Source organism: Nerophis ophidion, linkage group LG28 (assembly GCF_033978795.1).
Source record: "Nerophis ophidion isolate RoL-2023_Sa linkage group LG28, RoL_Noph_v1.0, whole genome shotgun sequence".
Classification (NCBI taxonomy): Eukaryota; Metazoa; Chordata; class Actinopteri; order Syngnathiformes; family Syngnathidae; genus Nerophis; species Nerophis ophidion.
In genome coordinates, this window is record NC_084638.1 from 6,104,854 (window position 1) to 6,126,217 (window position 21,364).

Genomic DNA, 21,364 nt, shown 5'->3' on the forward strand with positions numbered 1-21,364 from the left:
GTTTATTCTGACTCACTTTTTGGAATGAGCACCGTCGCTCCGCTCCAGACCCAACTACTCATCATTGCCAGCCACGTCACAGCCATCCAGCAGCTGGCAGCCTCTCAAAAAAGGACGCGACTTCTGGTTTGTTGTATGTCAGCCAACAGGAGAAAGTCTTGTCCAAGACCGCAGTGTCCAGCAGCAGTCTTTAACTGCTGCTGGACACAATAAAGCAGTTATGGACCCCATCATACTTCCAATTCTGCTACCACGCCTGACTAACCAGCCGATGTCTACTTCCACACCCCACCAACCGACCGATGTCTACTTCCAAGCCCGACTAACCAACCAATGTCTATTTCCACGCCAGACTAACCCCACCCATGCCTGTTGACACGCCCGACTAACCAACCAATGCTTATTACCACACCCGACTAACCAACCAATGCTTATTACTACACCCGACTAACCAACCAATGCTTATTACCACACCCGACTAACCAACCAATGCTTATTACCACACCCGACTAACCAACCGATGCCTACTTCCATGCCCGACTAACCAACTAATGTCTACTACCATACCAGAGTAACCAACCAATGTCTACTTCTACGCTTGACTAACCAATGGTCTACTACCACACCCGACTAACTAAGCAATGTCTTTTACCACAGCAGACTAACCAACCAATGTCTCCTGCCACGCCCAAAAAATAACTGATGTCAACTTCCAGGCCAGACTAACCAATCAATGTCTACTTTTACGCTGGACTAACCAACAAATGTTAGCTGCCACGTCCAACTAACTAACCAATGTCAACTTCAACGCCTGACTAACCAACCGATGTCTACTTCCAAGCCCGACTAACCAACCAATAACTATTTCCACGCCAGACTAACCCCACCCATGCCTGTTGACACGCCCGACTAACCAACCAATGTTTATTACCACACCCAACTAACCAACGATGCCTACTTCCATGCCCGACTAACCAACTAATGTCTACTACCATACCAGACTAATCAGCCAATGTCTACTTATACGCTTAACTAACCAACCAATGTCTACTAGCACACCCGACTAACCAAGCAATGTCTTTTACCACACCAAACTAACCAACCATTGTCTCCTGCCATGCCCAAAAAATAACTGATGTCAAATTCCACGCCCAACTAACCAAAACAATGCCTACTTCCAGGCCATTCTAACCAATCAATGTCTACTTTTACGCCCGTCTAACCAACAAATGCTTGCTGCCACGCCCAACTAACTAACCAATGTCAACTTCCAAGCCTGACTAACCAACCGATATCAACTTCCAAGCCCGACTAATCAACCAAAGTCTACCGCCATGCCCGTCAAAACAACCAATGTCTAGTTCCCCGCTTGACTAACCAGTTAATGTCTGCTGCCAACACCTGACTAAAAATGTTTTCTACCGCTGATGTCTGTTATCTACCATGCCTGACTAACCAACCAATATCTGCAGCCATGCCCAACTACCTAACTGATGTCTTCTTCCACCCCAGACTAACAAACAATGTCAACTTCAACGGCCGACTAACTGATGTCAACTTCCATACCCGACTAAACAACCCATGTAAACTACCATGCCCAACTACCTAACCAATGTTGACTTCCACGCCCAACTAACCAAACAATGCCTGCTTCCATGCCCTACTAACTAACTGATGTCTACTTCCACCCCAGACTAACAATGTCAACTTCAACGCTCGACTAACTGATGTCAACTTTCCATACCCGACGAAACAACCTATGTAAACTTCCATGTCCAACGAACCAACCAATCCCTACTACCCTGCCAACTAACCGACCAATGTCTACTTTCCTGCCCGACTAACCAACTGATGTCTATTTACCTGTCCGACGAACAAACTGATGCCTGCTGCCACGCCCGACTAACTAACCAATGTCAACTTCCACGCCCAACTAACAAACCAAAGTTAACTACCACTCCCAACTACCCAACCAACGTTGACTACCACTCCCAACTAACCAACCATTGTCTATTACCACGCCCCACTAAGCAACCAATGCTCGCTGCCACGCCTGACTAACCAACCAATGTCAACTTCCAAGCCTGACTAATCAACCAAAGTCTACCGCCATGCCCGTCAAAGCAACCAATGTCTAGTTCCCCGTTTGACTAACCAGTTAATGTCTGTTGCCAACACCTGACTAAAAATAAACGTTTTCTACCGCTGCTGTCTGTTATCTACCATGCCTGACTAACCAACCAATGTCTGCAGCCATGCCCAACTACCTAACTGATGTCTAATTCCACCCCAGACTAACAAACAATGTTAACTTCAACGCCTGACTCACCGATGTCAACTTCCATACCCGACTAAACAACCCATGTAAACTTCCATGCCCAACTACCCAACCAATGTTGACTTCCACGCTCAACTAACCAACCAATGCCTGCTTCCATGCCCTACTAACTAACTGAGGTCTACTTCCACCCCGGACTAACAATGTCAACTTCAACGCTCGACTAACTGATGTCAACCTTCCATACCCGACGAAACAACCTATGTAAACTTCCATGTCCAACGAACCAACTAATCTCTACTACCCCACCAACTAACCAACCAATGTCTACTTTCCTGCACGGCAAACCAACCGATGTCTATTTACCTGTCCGACCAACCAACTGATGTCTGCTGCAAGACCGCTAACGAACCGATGTCTACTTCCAAACCCGACTGAGCAAGCAATGTAAATGTCCATGTCCAATGAACCAACTAATGTCTACTACCCCGACGACTAACCAACCAATGTCTACTTTCCTGCCCGACTAACTAACCAAAGTCTATTTATCCGTCCGACGAACCAACCGATGTTTGCTACCTCCGCCGGTGTTATCACACCCAACTAAGCAACCAACTGCTACCACTGCCATGGATGTATAGAAGAATAGATGTACAGAAAGCATAGCTGTAAAGATGTATTGTATACTGTATATGTACATATACAGTGGGGCAAAAAAGTATTCAGTCAGCCACTGATTGTGCGAGTTCTCCCACTTAAAATGATGACAGAGGTCAGTAATTTTCACCATAGTTACACTTCAACTGTGAGAGACAGAATATGGAAAAAAATCCAGGAATTCACATTGTAGGAATTTTAAAGAAATTTATTTGTAAATTATGGTGGAAAATAAGTATTTGGTCAACCATTCAAAGTTCTCACTGATGGAAGGAGGTTTTGGCTCAAAATCTCCCCATACATGGTCCCATTCATTCTTTCCTTAACACGGATCAATTGTCATGTCCCCTTAGCAGAAAAACAGCCCCAAAGCATGATGTTTCCACCCCCATGCTTCAAAGTAGGTGTGGTGTTCTTGGGATGCAACTCAGTATTCTTCTTCCTCCAAACACAACGAGTTGAGTTTATACCAAAAAGTTCTATTTTGGTTTCATCTGACCACATGACTTTCTCCCAATCCTCTGCTGTATCATCCATGTATCCATTTTGGTATAAACTCAACTCGTCCTGTTTGGAGGGAGAAGAAAACTGAGTTGCATCCCAAGAACACCATACCTACTGTGAAGCATGGGGGTGGAAACATCATGCTTTGGGGCTGTTTTTCTGCTAAGGGGACAGGACGATTGATTCGTGTTAAGGAAAGAATGAATGGGGCCATGTATCGTGAGATTTTGAGCCGAAACCTCCTTCCATCAATGAGAGCTTTGAATGGTTGACCAAATACTTATTTTCCACTATAATTTACAAATAAATTCTTAAAAATTCCTACAATGTGAATTCCTGGATTTTTTTTCCACATTCTGTCTCTCACAGTTGAAGTGTACCTATGATGAAAATTACAGACCTCTGTCATCATTTTAAGTGGGAGAACTTGCACAATCGCTGGCTGACTGAATACTTTTTTGCCCCACTGTATATGTAGTGGATGCAAAGTCACAGTAAGACAGCATGGAGTTAAGTGTGTGCAGCGTACAGGAAGTGGTTTTGGCATTAGTACATTCCTCCCAAACGTGTCATCGTTGACGTTATTTGTGTTATTGTCTGCTATTGTTCAGCTATAAAATGCAAATTAAAGAATATTTCTATTACACTTAACAGTGCCAACAATCGCAAATAGAAACTGAAATGAAAAACAACAACACGCTTTTGCTGTGACCACACTTGCTCCAAATCTGACCTGCTTCTCTGAGACAGTTCAAAAGTTGCTGTGTCAGCATGTTTTCACGCCGCACACATTGCAGCTTTCCTCAACACAACCGCAAAACAACACAGTCCACTTCCCTACTGCGAATGTGTGTGTGTGTGTGTCCTATAAAGTGCAAAATGAAATAGCAGCTGTCACGTGTCATACACAAGTGTTCACGTGCGGCTGTAATAATTGTGCGTCTGGGTCGGCGGTCTGCACACGTTACGCAACAGGCGTGATGACTTCCCCTGGGGAGGTGAGAGGGAGGTGACCAGACGCAGGAAGAAGGCGAGTGCCAAGAGAAGAGGAAGAAAATCATGATGAACCTTTTTTTTTTTTTAGGGCCATATAAAACAATGTTTTATATCAATAAGAGCTTTTTTTGAAGTTAACACACAAATCAAAAGTTTTACATCCAAACAAGAAAAAACTAAGTCATTAAAAAGTCCAAAAGTGGTTAAGGGAATGTAAAGAATGGCGTCACCTGGCCAGGAAGACAAGAAAGTCAAAGCCAGCCGCAGCCACTTTTTTTTTTTTTAACAAGAGTTTTTACAGATGATGTCATCTTTCATTAACTTAACGCCTACAAGACTCCACTGACAGAAATCACACAAGCAAACTTGCATCTCCAACGAGTACGTACTTCAACATAATGCTGTTCGCACATGAATATGATGCGTCTCTGCAGGGTTTAACTGTCCTTTGTCATTGGTGCGGCCTAAAACATTTGGTTAGTTGCAATGTTTTAAAAGCATACTGAAATTATATTTTCTTATGTAAACAGGGATAGCAGGTCCATTCTATGTGTCATACTTGATCATTTCGCGATATTGCCATATTTTTGCTGAAAGGATTTAGTAGAGAACATCGGCGATAAAGTTCGCAACTTTTGGTCGCTAATAAAAAAGCCTTGCCTGTACCGGAAGTAGCAGACGATGTGCGTGTGACGTCACTGGTTATATGGCTCCTCACATCTGAACATTGTTTACAATAATGGCCACCAGCAGATAGAGCGATTCAGACCGAGAAAGCGACAATTTCCCCATTCATTTGAGCGAGGATGAAAGATTCATGGATGAGGATAGTGAGAGTGAAGGACTAGAAAAAAAAAGAAAAAAAAAAGTTAAGGGGGAAATTATCACCAGACCTATGTAAGCGTCAATATATACCTTGATGTTGCAGAAAAAAGACCATATATTTTTTTAACCGATTTCCGAACTCTAAGTGGGTGAATTTTGGCGAAGTAAACGCCTTTCTGTTTATCGCTCTCTTTGCGACGACGTCAGAACGTGACGTCACATCGGTCGTCAACGCCATGTTTCCCTACCACATCGAGTCGAATCAGCTCTGTTATTTTCCATTTTTTTGACTGTTTTCCGTACCTTGGAGACATCATGCCTCGTCGGTGTGTTGTCGGAGGGTGTAACAACACGATCATGGACGGATTCAAGTTGATTTACGTAGAATGTGCATCGATTAGCACGGCATGCTAATCGATGCACACAGCTATTTAGGCTAGCTGTGTGCATTATGCCTCATTTGTAGCTATATTTACATCCAGCCTTTCCCTCCATGCACATTTAATGCCAAACAAACACTTACCAATCGACGGATTTAAGTTGCTCCAGTGTCAAGAGATGCGAAAGTCTCTTGTTTGGTTTTTACCGGCGATGTTACGACAGAGATGCCACAGAGATGCCAAAAATGTCTGGATATCCTGCGACACTCAAAGCAGATGCATTCCCAACGATAAAGTCAACAAAATCACAAAGGTGAGTTTTGTTGTTATTGACTTATTGATCCAGTGTCAATGCGAAAGTCCTGATCGATTGGTCTGCACATTTTACCTGCGATGCTAATGCAGAATAGCGTTAGCGTGGCCGAATAGCGTCAATAGCTATTCGCTCAATAGCTTCAGTTTCTTCTTCAATTTCGGTTTTGTTATCTGCCTCCATACTCCAACCATTTGTTTCAGTACACGCTTAATCTGTTGAATCGCTTAAGCCGCTGAAATCCGAGTCTGAATCCGAGCTAATGTCGTTATATCTTGCTGTGCTATTCGCCATTGTTTGTATTGGAATCGCTATGTGACGTCACAGGGAAATGGACAGTAGCATCGCAAATAGCGAAAATCGAGCACTTTAAAGCTTTTTTTTAGGGATATTCCGGGAGATGTAAATTTTGAAAAAAACTTTGAAAAATAAAATAAGCCACTGGGAACTGATTTTTATTGGTTTTAACCCTTCTGAAATTGTGATAATGTTCTCCTTTAAAAAAAAATAAAAAATAAAAAGGCAAGGGCAGTGAGAGCGATTCAGATGTTATTAGACACATTTACTAGGATAATTCTGGAAAATCCCTTATCTGCTTATTGTGTTACTCACGTTTTAGTGAGATTATATGGTACCTGAAAGTCTGAGGGGTGTGGCCACGGTTGTAGTGACCGCCAGTGTCTCCGGTGGGAGGAGGTAATAGTCCGCAGCTGCAGAAGGACACTAGCTCCGCTCATAACTATGGTAAGAGCTGACATATTACCACAATTTTCTCACCGAAACCTGCCGGTTGACATGTGGTTGGGATCCATGTTCGCTTGACCGCTCTGTTCTATAGTAAAGCTCCACCTTCGGGAATTTTAAACTCCTCAGCAGGACCTGATGTTCCTTTGCTCCTGAGCAGACTTTGCCAGTGGTGTTACTAATGTTTGTGTGACTAAAGGCGGCCGCAATACACGGCTTTCCACCTCCATCTTTCTACTTTGACGTCTCCATTATTAATTGAACAAATTGCAAAAGATTCAGCAACACAGACGTCCAGAATACTGTGTAATTATGCGATTAAAGCAGACTACTTATAGCTTGGATCGGGCTGGGAAAAAAATGTCCACTACAACCGGTGACGTCGAACGCACGCGTCATCATTCCGCGACGTTTTCAACATGACACTTCGCGGGAAATTAAAAATTGCAATTTAGTAAACTAAAAAGGCCGTATTGGCATGTGTTGCAATGTTAATATTTCATCATTGATATATAAACTATCAGACTGCGTGGTTGGTAGTAGTGGGTTTCGGTAGGCCTTTAACTGTCCTTTGTCTTTGTTGCGGCCTAAAACATTTGGTAAGTTGCAATGTTTTAAATAGGGTTGTCCCGATAACAATATTTTGGTACCCGTACCAAAATGTGTTTAGATACCTTGATCATTTTCTAAATAAAGGGGACCACAGAAAATGGCATTATTGTCTTTATTTTAACCCAAAAAAATTCTGGTACATCAAAGGGGAACATTATCACAATTTCAAAAGGGTTAAAAACAATAAAAATCAGTTCCCAGAAGCTTGTTGTATTGTTTGAAGTTTTTTTCAATTTTTTTTCAACATTTTACCTAAAAAAAGCTTTAAAGTGCTTGATTTTCGCTATTTGCTATGCGACTATCCATTTCCCTGTGACGTCATACAGTGCTGCCAGTGTAAACAAACAATGGCAGATACCGCAGCAAGATATAGCGACTTTAGCTCGGATTCAGACTCGGATTTCAGCGGTTTAAACGATTCAACAGATTACGCATGTATTGAAACGGATGGTTGGAGTATGAAAGTATTGAGGAAGAAACTGAAGCTATTGAGCGAATAGCTATTGACGCTATTGATAGCCACAGCATGGCCGAATAGCTGCGTTAGCATCGCCGGTAAAATGTGCGAACCAAACGATCAGGACTTTCGCATCTCTTGACACTGGAGCAACTTAAATCCTTCGATTTGTAAGTGTTTTTTTCACATTAAATGTGGGTGGAAGGAAACGTAATATAGTTGCAAATGCATCTGCAGGTTATCCATACATCTCTGTGCCATGTCTGCTTTAGCACCGCCGGTAAATAGCATGTTAGCATCGATTAGCGTAGCATGTTAGCATCGATTAGCTGGCTGTCACGCCGCAACCAAATATGTCTGATTAGCACATAAGTCAACACCAACAAAACTCACCTTTGTGATTTCGTTGACTTTATCGTTGCAAATGCATCTGCAGGTTAGCCATACATCTCTGTGCCATGTCTGCTTTAGCACCGCCGGTTAATAGCATGTTAGCGTCGATTAGCATAGCATGTTAGCATCGATTAGCTGGCTGTCACGCCGCAACCAAATATGTCTGATTAGCACATAAGTCAACACCAACAAAACTCACCTTTGTGATTTCGTTGACTTTATTGTTGCAAATGCATCTGCAGGTTAGCCATACATCTCTGTGCCATGTCTGTCATCACCGGTAAAATGTGCAGACACTCTCGCACATTCAATGGGGGTCTGGCTGCAGACACTTTCGCATTTTCGGGCCAGTGGTGCAACTTGAATCCCTCCCTGTTAGTGTTGTTACACCCTCCGACAACACGCCGTCGAGGCATGATGTCTCCAAGGTTCCAAAAAAATAGTCGAAAAACGGAAAATAACAGAGCTGAGACCCGGTGTTTGTAATGTGTTGAAAATGAAAATGGCGGCTGTATTACCTCGGAGACGTCACGTTCTGACGTCATCACCACATGAGCGATAAACAGAAAGGCGTTTAATTCGGCAAAATTAACCCACTTAGAGTTTGGAAATCGGTTAAAAAAATATATGGTCTTTTTTCTGCACTATCAAGGTATATATTGACGCTTACATTCTGAAGGGTTAAAACCAATAAAAATCAGTTCCCAGTGGCTTATTATATTTTTCAAAGTTTTTCTCAAAATTTTACCCGTCACGCAATATCCCGAAAAACGACTTCAAAGTGCCTGATTTTAAACGTCGTTATACCCACCCATCTATTGTCCTGTGACGTCACTGCGTGAAGCCACCAAAAGCAAACATGGCGGATAGCACAGAAAGGTATAACATAGTAGCTTGGATTCAGCGGCACAACAGATTACCCATGTAAGGGACGGCGTGGCGCAGTGGGAGAGTGGCCGTGCTCAACCAGAGGGTCCCTGGTTCAATCCCCACCGAGTACCAACCTCGTCACGTCTGTTGTGTCCTGAGCAAGACACCTTGCTCCTGATGGGTGCTGGTTAGCGCTTTGCATGGCAGCTCCCTCCATCAGTGTGTGAATGTGTGTGTGAATGGGTAAATGTGGAAGCAGTGTCAAAGCGCTTTGAGTACCTTGAAGGTAGAAAAGCGCTATACAAGTACAACCCATTTATCATTTATTATTTATTGAAACGGATGGTTGGAGTGTGGAGGCAGATAGTGAAAACGAAATTGAAGAAAAAACTGAAGCTACTGAGCCATATTACGACAGACAGCGGCACGGGAGGAAGCGATGACGAATTTGGCGATCGCCTTCTAACCAACGATTGGTATGTGTTTGTTTGGCATTAAATGTGGGTGGAGGGAAAGGCTGGATGCAAATATAGCTACAAATGAGGCATAATGATGCAATATGTACATACAGCTAGCCTAAATAGCATGTTAGCATCGATTAGTTCGCAGTCATGCCTTGACCAAATATGTCTGATTAGCACATAATTAGCACATAAGTCAATAACATCAACAAAACTCACCTTTGTGATTTCGTTGACTTTATTGTTGGAAATGCATCTGCTTTGAGTGTCGCAGGATATCCACACATCTCCGTCGTAGCATAGCTGTCGTAGGTAAAGTGTGCGGAACAAACGAGGGACTTTCGCATCTTTTGGCCGCTGGTGCAACTTGAATCCGTCCCTGTCCGTGTTGTTACACCCTCCGACAACACACCGACGATGCATGATGTCTCCAAGGTACAGTAAAACGGTCGAAAAAACGGAAAATAACAGAGCTGATTTGACTTGGTGTGTGTAATATGTTTGAGAAAATGGCGGGTCGCTTCACGATGTGAGGTAACGGGTGAAAGGTCATTGCTCCGACAGCGAACAATTGAAAGGCGTTTCAATCGCTAAATTCACCCTTTTAGAGTTCGGAAATCGGTTAAAAAAACATATGGTCTTTTTTCTGCAACATCAAGGTATATATTGACGCTTACATGGGTCTGGTGATAATGTTCCCCTTTTAACATGTTTCTCATTGCATATTTGTCCTTGGATTAAATAGTGAACATACAAGACAACTTTTATTTTATTGGTAAGTAAGCAAACAAAGGAGCCTAGTTAGTCTGCTAAAGTATGCAGTAAAATGTCATTTTCCATGCTATTATTTTGTCAGTATAGTGGTAGAAAATAAAATTAATTATTCATTTGTTCATTTACTTTTAATATCTGCTTACTTTCTCTTTTAACATGTTCTATCTACACGTATGTTAAAATGTAATCACTCGTTCTTCTGTTGTTTGAATGCTTTACATTATTTTTGGATGATACCATAAATTTGGGTATCGAACCGATACCAAGTAATTACAGGATCATACGTTGGTCATATTCAAAGTCCTCAAATGTACAGGGACGTATTTCCTGAGTTTATAAACAAAATATGAATTAAAATGTTTTTATTTTGTGACGATAAAAAATATCGAAGTAATCATAGTAGTATTGACTAGATACGCTCTTGTACTTGGTATCATTACAGTGAATGTCAGGTGTAGATCCACCTATGGCAGGGGTAGGGAACCTATGGCTCCAGAGCCAGATGTGGCTCTTTTGATGACTACATATGGCTCTCAGATAATTATATTTATATAGCGCTTTAATATAGTGACTCAAAGCGCTTTACAAAGTGACACCCAATACCTAAGTTACATTTAAACCAGTGTGGGTGGCACTGGGGGCAGGTGTGTAAAGTGTCTTGCCCAAGGACACAACGGCAGTGACTAGGATGGCGGAAGCGGGAATCGAAGCTTGAACCCTCAGGTTGCTAGCACGGCCACTCTCCTAACCGAGCTATGCCGAGTAACCGTGTAATACTCTTCCATATCAGTGGGTGGCAGTCGGTAGCTAATTGCTTTGTAGATGTGGGAAACAGCGGGAGGCAGAATACAGGTAAAATGGCGTCTAATGCTTAAACCAAGGGTAGGGAACCTATGGCTCTAGAGCCGGATGACTGCATCTGGCTCTCAGATAAATCTTAGCTGACATTGCTTAACACGATAAGTAATGAATAATTCCGCTGATAATCACAGTTTCAAAAATAACGTTCAAATTATAAAACATTCTCATGCATTTTAATCCAACCATCCGTTTTCTACCGCACCTGTTCAAGATGTCGCATTAATGGTATGAAGTATTATATTTATTATTGGTTAACTTTTAAACTAACAATGTTGTTAAAAAGAATAAGAGACTTATTATACTCTACAAATGTTGGTCATACTTAAAAATGCAAAAATTTAGTTGGATTCAGTGTTGAAAAATGTTATATGGCTCTTACGGAAATATATTTTGAAACATTTGGCTTTCATGGCTCTCTCAGCCAAAAAGGTTCCTGACCCCCGACCCCTGACCTATGGCGTTTGTTAAAATTGTAACGCCGGTGGGCTACGGCGAAGCATGTTTAGCTATTCCTCGTCCTGCAGGTATGATATTTGTAAGAAACTTACTTTATTTGTCACCATGGAGGTGAAGATTAGTGATTTAGAAGTAGCTAAGACACTGCCGACAGTTAGCCGCTATATCTTAAAGCACCGTTTTCTGAGGGCGTTTCAGTGTTATAGCTTCACATTTATCTTTGGTTTTGAAGCCAAAATGCGTTACTTTTTAGAGGCTGTATAGTACCGAATTTGATTCATCAGTATCATGGTACTATACTAGTACCAGTATACCGAAAAACCTTCGTTTAAAAAAAAACGCTTTCCAATAACTTGTGATTTTAGGAATGTGTTAATGTTTTGGGTGTTCCTTGTAACCTTCACCTCAAAAATCACTGGAGCTTAACAAAAATGGAAAAAAAAATACCGTATTGATGTCTTCCGGACTAAAAGCAGCTACTTTTACTAATGTGGCCCCCGAGTCAAAATATAAAATAATTGCCCATGCCTGATCTACAAAGATGCAAAGAATTGCTATTGCGACAGCTAGTGGACACATTTAGAAGAGCTGTTTCTTTCATTCAGAAATTTTCGCTCGTTTTTATACTTAGCAAACTCATCCCGCGGGCCGGATAAAAACTGTTTGCGGGCCTTACTTTTGACACCCCTGCTTTAGATCTTCTACAATTAATTATTTAAAGGAGAACATTATCACAATTTCAAAAGGGTTAAAAACAATAAAAATCAGTTCTCAATGGCTTGTTGTATTTTTTTTCAAAATTTTACCGGTCCCGGAATATCCCTAAATAAAGCTTTAAAGTGCCTTATTTTCGCTATCTTCGAAACCAATATCCATTTCCCTGTGACGTCATACAGTGCTGCCAATACAAACAACATGGCGGTTACCACAGCAAGATATAGCGACATTAGCTCGGATTCAGACCCGGATTTCAGCGGCTTAAGTGATTCAACAGATTACTCATGTATTGAAACAGATGGTCGGAATATGGAGGCAGATAGCGAAAACGAAATTGAAGAAGAAATTGAAGCTATTGAGTGGCAGAGGGGTTAGTGCGTCTGCCTCACAACACGAAGGTCCTGCAGTCCTGGGTTCAAATCCAGGCTCTGGATCTTTCTGTGTGGAGTTTGCATGTTCTCCCCGTGAATGCGTGGGTTCCCTCCGGGTACTCCGGCTTCCTCCCACTTCTAAAGACATGCACCTGGGGATAGGTTGATTGGCAACACTAAATTGGCCCTAGTGTGTGAATGTGAGTGTGAATGTTGTCTGTCTATCTGTGTTGGCCCTGTGATGAGGTGGCCACTTGTCCAGGGTGTACCCTGCCTTCCGCCCGATTGTAGCTGAGATAGGCGCCAGCGCCCCCCGCGACCCCGAAAGGGAATAAGCGGTAGAAAATGGATGGATGGATGGGCTATTCGGCCATAGTGTGGGTGTACCTAATGAAGTGGCCCATAGCATGGCTGCCTTATTAGCATCGCCGGTAAAATGTGCGGACCAAACGATCAGGACTTTCGCATCTTGTGACACTGGAGCAACTTAAATCCGTCGATTGGTAAGTGTTTGCTTCGCATTAAATGTGGGTATCTAGTTTCAAATGTACATACAGCTAGCGTGAATAGCATGTTAGCATCGATTAGCTGGCAGTCATGCCGTGACCAAATATGTCTGATTAGCACATAAGTCAACAACATCAACAAAACTCACCTTTGTGATTTCGTTGACTTAATTGTTGCAAATGCATCTGCAGGTTATCCATACATCTCTGTGCCATGTCTGTCTTAGCATCGCCGGTCAAATGTGAAGACACTTTGGTACATTCAATGGGGGTCTTGCGGCAGATTTCTTGCCAGTGGTGCAACTTGAATCCCTCCCTCTTAGTGTTGTTACACCCTCCGACAACACACCGACGAGGCATGATGTCTCCAAGGTTCCAAAAAATAGTCGAAAAAACGGAAAATAACAGAGCTGAGACCCGGTGTTTGTAATGTGAAAATGAATATGGCGGGTGTGTTACCTCGGTGACGGCTAAAAGACCGATAAACAGAAATGCGTTTAATTTGCCAAAATGTACCCATTTAGAGTTCGGAAATCGGTTAAAAAAATACATGGTCTCTTTTCTGCAACATCAAGGCATATATTGAAGCTTGCATACATTTGGTGATAATGTTCCCCTTTAAATCAATAAAGAGTGTAATTCATGCTTATCTTTATCTTTTGTCCTCGTCTTGACAATCTGTTCTCATCCATCTGCTTGTGTGTGAACGTGTGACTGTGTGCGTGCTTGAGTGTGTGTGCGCGCGTGTGTGTGAATTATTAGCTAATTTTCCAGTGTTAACATTGCACAAAGACACATTTATCACTTCCTGTGTTCGGCACAGAAGCAAACTTGTCATTTTTTTTTATTAACTGTGTCTTGAGCCTGCAAGACTTTAGATCTTAGGTACAAGATGCCCTAACTTCACTAAAACCAAACTAAGAGACGTCATCCAAATAAAAGCTGAGTCAGCAGCAGACGGGAGCTCTTACCGAACCACAGGCTGCGGGTTGGCCTCCATGTTGGCGGGCACCTGCACCCCCTTCTCCCACTCTTGTCTCCAAGGGTCCGACAGCACGTAGAAGTCATCCGGGCCGAGCTGGGCCGAGTCGGGCAGCTTCATGGCCGTGATGAAGTCGGTCCGAAACACCTTCAAATGACACGCAGGAAACGTTTTTTTAGTTTCTTTTGGCTCACATTTCGGACTTTTTCAGCAGCCCTGAATGCAGCATAAATTCCCTCCAAACACATTTTGGTTGTCTAATCCAGTGGTCCCCAACAACTGCGCCGGGGCACACTAGTGTGCCGTAAAATACAGTCTGGTGTGCCGTGGGTGATTATGTAATTCAATCTATTTGGGGTAAAAATGTTTTTTTGCAAACAAGTAATTATAATCCGCAAATAATGTGCTTTTGTTGAGTGTCGGTGCTGTATAGAGCTTGGCAGAGTAACCGTGTAATACTCTTCCATATCAGTAGGTTGTAGCAGCTAGCTAAGGTGCAGGTCAAAAGGTATCCAACGCTTAAACCAAAAATAAACAGAAGGCAAGTGCCACTAAGAAAAGGCATTGAAGCTTAGGGATGGTTATGCAGAACGAAACTAAAACTGAACTGGCTACAAAGTCAACAAAAACAGAATGCTGGACGACAGCAAAGACTTACAGCGTGTGGAGCAGAAAGCGTCCACGACATGACAATCAACAATGTCCACACAAAGAAGGATAAAAACAACTTAAATTGTCTTGATTGCTAGATAAAAAAAAGCAGATGCAGGAAATAGAGCTCAAAGGAAGACATTAAAGGCCTACTGAAATTATATTTTCTTATGTAAACGGGGATAGCAGGTCCATTTTATCCGTCATACTTGATCATTTCGCACTATTGCCATATTTTTGCTGAAAGGATTTAGTAGAGAACATTGACGATAAAGTTCGCAACTTTTGGTCGCTAATAAAAAAAGCCTTGCCTGTACCGGAAGTAGAAGACGATGTGCGCATGACGTCACGGGTTGTAGGGCTCCTCACAACCTCACATTGTTTATAATCATAGCCTCCATAAGCAAGAGCTATTCGGACAGAGAAAGCGACAATTTCCCCATTAATTTGAGCGAGGATGAGAGATTCGTGGATGAGGAAAGTTAGAGTGAAGCACACAAAAAAAGAAGAAAAAAGAAAAGGCGACGGCTCCAGCGGCAGTGGGACGGTTGCAGATGTAACTAGACACATTTACTAGGACAATTCTGGAAGATCCCTTATCTGCTTCTTGTTTTAATAGTGTTTTAGTGAGATTGTAAAGTCATACCTGAAAGTCGGAGTGCTGCGGTGAACGCCAGTGTCTCTCAGAGAAGCCAATGGAGGAGCCAAGATCACAGCTGCCTTTTTGAGCTGCAGGATGAGGTCGCATAATCCACTGAAGTCTCCGGTAAGAGCCGATTTAATATCACAATTTTCCCATCCAAACACTTGCTGGTTGACGTAGATAAACATCTTCGCTTGACCGCTCTGTTTAAGCTTCACAACAAAGAAACACAGGCTGTGTTTCTGTGCTAAAGGCAGCCGCAATCGACCGCTTTCCACCAACAGCATTATTCTTTATAGTCTCCATTATTAATTGAACAACTTGCAAAAGATTCAGAAACACAGATGTCCAAATTACTGTTTAATTATGCAATGAAAAGAGATGACTTTTAGCCGTGTGTGGGGCTGGGCTAATAGGTCCGCTACAACCCGTGACGTCATCATTCCACGACGTTTTCAACAAGAAACTCCGCGGGAAATTTAAAATTGCAATTTAGTAAACTAAACCGGCCGTATTGGCATGTGTTGCAATGTTAATATTTCATCATTGATATATAAACTATCAGACTGCGGGGTCGGTAGTAGTGGGTTTCAGTAGGCCTTTAAACTGCTATAGGAAAACACCAACAAAACAGGAAAAGGCCACCAAAAGACAAGAACTAAAACACTACGCACAGGAAAACGCCCAAAAACTCTAAATAAGTTGTGGCGTGACATGACAGGTTGTGACAGTACTTTGAGACAAAAGCAATAGTGATGCATGGTCTGTTATGGTTTAAAGTCATATCTAACAATTGCGAGAATTTTTTTTTTTTATTGTCAATATCGGCGGCTGAAAAAACTCACAAAACTCTTGTCAAATTGCAACTTTATATTTATAAAAATCAGACTTCCTTTAAACATAGTACCGATGCATTTTCACAACCTAAAGCCAAATTATATCCTACAGAAAAGCTGACTATCCTTGCCAGATGAAGCCAGCAGGACCACAGCATCCGCAAAAAGCAGAGACCCAATTCTGCAGTTACCAAAGAAGATCCTCCTAAAGCCGTGACTGTGCCTAGAAATTCTTCCCATAAAAATTGTGCACAGAATCGGTGAAAAAGACCACCCTCACTGGAAGCTCTGACACTGATCATGTAGGGAGTGGATACACCAGACTCTCTGAGAACTCCCCACAGGACTTCCTGAGAGACACACTAGAACGCCTTCTCCAAGTCCTCAAAGCACATGTAGACTGGTTGGGTCAGTCTACACTCTCATCGCCCGAGTGTCCCGGACACGAGACTGGAAATTCAGTGGAGAACATAACCACAAGGTTGATCATCGAACTGCAGCTCAGAGTGTCCTGGTGCCAAATGCACATTTGAACACCCTTATGTTTAAACACGGTGTTTATTATGGACAATCTGTGACAAGCACAAAAGTCTGATAACAAAACACCACTTGGGTTCAGATCTGGCCCCCTCTCACGAGCCATTCCTGTGTGTCGAAGTGAGTCTGACTAGATCCAGTTGGACCTTTTCGGGCTTGCACACCAGCTCAGGTACCTTCCCCACCAGCAAGGTGACGTTCCACATCCAAAGCTACTGTAGCAAAGGATCGAAACACCAAGGGCCCTGGCTTCAACTAATTATGACTTCTGTGTAATAATCTGGCAGCTCGGCTACCGCTTAATTTCTTTCTGTTGCAGTGCCTGGTTTCTGAGTCACGGAGCGCAGCACACCTGATACTCATTTCCTCCTGACTACTTAAGCTTTCCAGTCCCTTCACCCGACGCCAAAGGATTCCTGGTGTTTCACCCTTCCAGTCGTGTACATCTCCTCTGCTTTGTCTCCACTAAAGCTTCTCGTTTCCTTTAGCTCTGTCCCGGCGTTGCGTTTGTACTGTTAATTGTTATTGTTGTAATTGTTATACACACTAGAACGCCTTCTCCAAGTCCTCAAAGCACATGTAGACTGGTTGGGTCAGTCTACACTCTCATCGCCCGAGTGTCCCGGACACGAGACTGGAAATTCAGTGGAGAACATAACCACAAGGTTGATCATCGAACTGCAGCTCAGAGTGTCCTGGTGCCAAATGCACATTTGAACACCCTTATGTTTAAACACGGTGTTTATTATGGACAATCTGTGACAAGCACAAAAGTCTGATAACAAAACACCACTTGGGTTCAGATCTGGCCCCCTCTCACGAGCCATTCCTGTGTGTCGAAGTGAGTCTGACTAGATCCAGTTGGACCTTTTCGGGCTTGCACACCAGCTCAGGTACCTTCCCCACCAGCAAGGTGACGTTCCACATCTAAAGCTACTGTAGCAAAGGATCGAAACACCAAGGGCCCTGGCTTCAACTAATTATGACTTCTGTGTAATAATCTGGCAGCTCGGCTACCGCTTAATTTCTTTTTGTTGCAGTGCCTGGTTTCTGAGTCACGGAGCGCAGCACACCTGATACTCATTACCTCCTGACTACTTAAGCTTTCCAGTCCCTTCACCCGACGCCAAAGGATTCCTGGTGTTTCACCCTTCCAGTCGTGTACATCTCCTCTGCTTTGGCTCCACTAAAGCTTCTCGTTTCCTTTAGCTCTGTCCCGGCGTTGCGTTTGTACTGTTAATTGTTATTCTCCACAGCTTTTGTGTGCAATTTCCGTTTCTCACACCTTAAGTGTGCGTCCTAATGTAATGTTTTTCCTCACTCCTTCTTGAGTGCTCTTTTTGTTATTTGTCATACTTATTTTTCTGTTCTGCGTTGGCGTCCCCCTCCTAATAAGCCGATCATGACAGAATCTCATGGCCAACATGGATCCTGCAAAGAAAGAACTCCTACAGTCTGCGCTCACTGGCTTTAGACAGACCCAAGACAATCACGACCATCTCCTGCGTGATTTGACAGCCGCCTCAGTCAGGCACTATCTGCCAGCGTGTCGATCAGAAGAGCACTGTGACTCATCCGGAGGAAAGTCAGACCGGGACGGGTACCTGCCCACCTTCGCCAGCGGCTATTTCTTCCACTTCTTGGGAGCCCGATTTTTTTCAACCTAAGCGGCCATGGTGGTTAGTAACAACTCTCCTGCTGTACGCTCATCACTACCTTTTGTTTACTAAGGAAATAACTTTAACTTTATAATAAATGTTTTTGACTACTTCCTAAAAGGCAGAGTAGCCGGCAGCCGGCTCTCTGTAGCTGCATACTCCATTGACTTTTGTATTCTCGCAGCAGAGGGCAGATTTGGAGACGCATACTACACCCAAAGGAGGTGAGAGGACCAGGGTGTAGGGTGTAGTTGGCACACACAACGGAGTGCTGCCTCCAGGGCCTTGTTAGCCCGCTCCATTTGGTTTTGGGTCAATGGATGATAACCAGAAGAAAGGGTGGCTCCCAGCGCCTTGCAAAAAGCCTTCCAAACCTGGGAAGCGAATTGTGGTCCCCGCCTGAGACCAACTTCTGAGGGATACCATTTAGGCAGAAAATGGGTTTGACCAGGAGTTATGCAGTCTTTAGGGTAGTAGGTAGTTTTGACAGGGGACTGAAGTGAGCCACCTTAGAAAACTGGTCGCCCACATTGAGTATGTCTGAGTTTCCCCAGGAAATTGGAAGGCCTGTGATTAAATCTAAGGCTATGTGGGACCACAGAATAAGCAGAGTGTGGACAAATCCAGCTGGAGGCCAAGGTGAGGCTTTTTTTCCAGCACAAATGGAGCAGGATTTCACAAAATCCTTGATGTCTTTTCCGATTTCCGGCCACCAGAATCTCTGCGAGACCCAACACGGAATGCGCCTCACGCCAGGATGACATGCTACTTTGGACGCGTGTCCCTATTGCAGCCCTTCAGACCTCAGTTCAGTCAGTACAAATATTTTGCCTGCAGGAATGTTGTAAGGGACCTTAGTCTTGGAAGCCGCACTGGCTACCCTTCCTTCCACCTCCCTTTGTAGTGCTCCCATAACTTCAGCAGCAGGTTTGATAGTGTCCGCAGTGGTTTCCTCAATGGCCAGTCCGAAAACTCTGGAGAGCACGTCGAGTATGTAGGTGATAGAGAAGTAGAAGTGTGTGAGAAACAGTGACCAACATGCTTGGCGAGAGGTTAGTCTTTGAGTAGTCCTAATGTATGACAGGTTCTTATGATCAGTGATGACCAGGAATGGTGTGGCAGTCGCCTCCAACCAGAGCCTCCACCCGTGTAGTTCAAAAACAATGGCCGGCAGCTCTCGAGTCACCACATCATAGTTCCTTTCAGCTGTTGTGAGAAGACACAAGAAGAAAGCACAAGGGTGTAGCCTCTGGTCAACCAGGAAACGCTGGGACAGAACTGCTGCAAATTCTGTATCCGATGCATCAACCTCAGGAAAAAATTATAAAGCAAGACCAACGTGCACAAGTATCAGTGCTTTAGAAAACATTTAATTTAGCTAGGAAAAGGCAGCTTCAGCTTCTGAGATCCACCGGAAAGTTACCTTAGTGGATGTAAGCCTTGTCAAATGTTCAGCTTGTAAGAGTTAGCAAAACGCAATAACTTTTGCAAATGCTAACTTGATGTGGGAGGTGGCCACTCGACCACTGTCTGGATTTGACAATGAAATCCGCCGCAAGGGACAAGGAAATATAGTTATTAAATGCATGCTGTTCCACATTATAAAGTCTTGCCACTGGTAACGATGGGAGGATTTTAATGGAACAGTCATAAGAACATTGTGGGGGAAGGGACTGAGCCCTGTCTTTACTAAATACAAGGGGTGTAACGGTACGTGTATTTGTATCGAACCGTTTCAGTACGGGGGTTTCGGTCCGGTTTGGAGGTGTATCAAAGGTGTTTGTAAGCTAAAGTCTTAACAAGCAGCTCTGCTTTCTGTCTCTGTCTGAGCACCAAACATTGTTCCATCCAGACAACCATCTGATTGGTTACATACAAAGCCAATCAGCAGTGCGTATTCAGAGCGCATTTAGTCAATGCTTCAGCATTGAGCAGAAATGGGTTTAGCATGTGCGCAGCGGACAGCGTACTCCCCCCAAATTATAAAAAAAACCTCCTAGTCACAAATACTACTAGCATCACTATGAGCCCGTTGACCTTCTAGAAACTTAAAACTGCAGCTCAGCTCGCTCGCAGTTCTGGCTTGAGGTGAAGGCTAATTAGCTTTTAGCGTAACGTTAGCTCATTTTGATGTGTGTGTGCGTGCGTTAGGGGCAGCAAAGCCCTGTATGTTTTATTTCAAATGAACTCCATGGTGTTCAGGGATGAATAGTCTCTCCTATTGCTATTGTACTATTTTTTCAGCTATAGTTCTATTAATTATTAGTAAAGTAGTAGCCTAGTTTTGAATGGCAGGGTCCCTGCTATCAAATGTTGACAAAATTATAATATTTACATAATAAAAGTCAACTTCCCAAATGCTGTAACAAATAAAGCATGATGAGTTGACTTGAAACTGTTTAATGTTGCACTTTTTATTTGTAGAATAAAGGTTTTATCATTTTATTTAATCAAAGCAACAACTTGAGGTAGTTTAATGTGGATTAACGTGGGCAGAATTATTATAGTGTTCCCAATGTTAAAAGGATAAAGCCATTGTTTACAAATTTGGTACATAAATAACCAAAAAATTTACATTTTGTTTTCTTACTGTACCGAAAATGAACCGAACCGTGACCTCTAAACCGAGGTACGTACCGAACCGAAATTTTTGTGTACCGTTACACCCCTGTGTAACGGTACACAAAAATTTCGGTATTTAGGTAACAGGTATTTAGTGGGGACTAAATAGCTGTTTGAGGTCATGAGTTTCGACAAGTAACCTCTAACAAATTAATGATCTCATCAACATGGCTAGACGTGGCCGTCAAGGGAACAGCGGAACGCAAACCATTAGCTTGGCGAAAGGTGTTTAAATTTAAAATGGTGGTCCTATCCTAATC

The 21,364-nt window shown here is 43.0% G+C and overlaps 1 protein-coding gene across 1 annotated transcript in view; it reads right to left on the bottom strand.

Moving 5' to 3' along the window:
- Positions 1–21,364, bottom strand: part of jade2 (jade family PHD finger 2) — a 149,397-nt gene that overhangs the window by 65,774 nt on the left and 62,259 nt on the right. Inside the window, exon 5 of the mRNA XM_061890389.1 lies at positions 14,147–14,304. Within this exon, the coding sequence (XP_061746373.1) occupies positions 14,147–14,304 (158 nt within the window). The remainder of the gene's footprint in view (positions 1–14,146; positions 14,305–21,364) is intronic.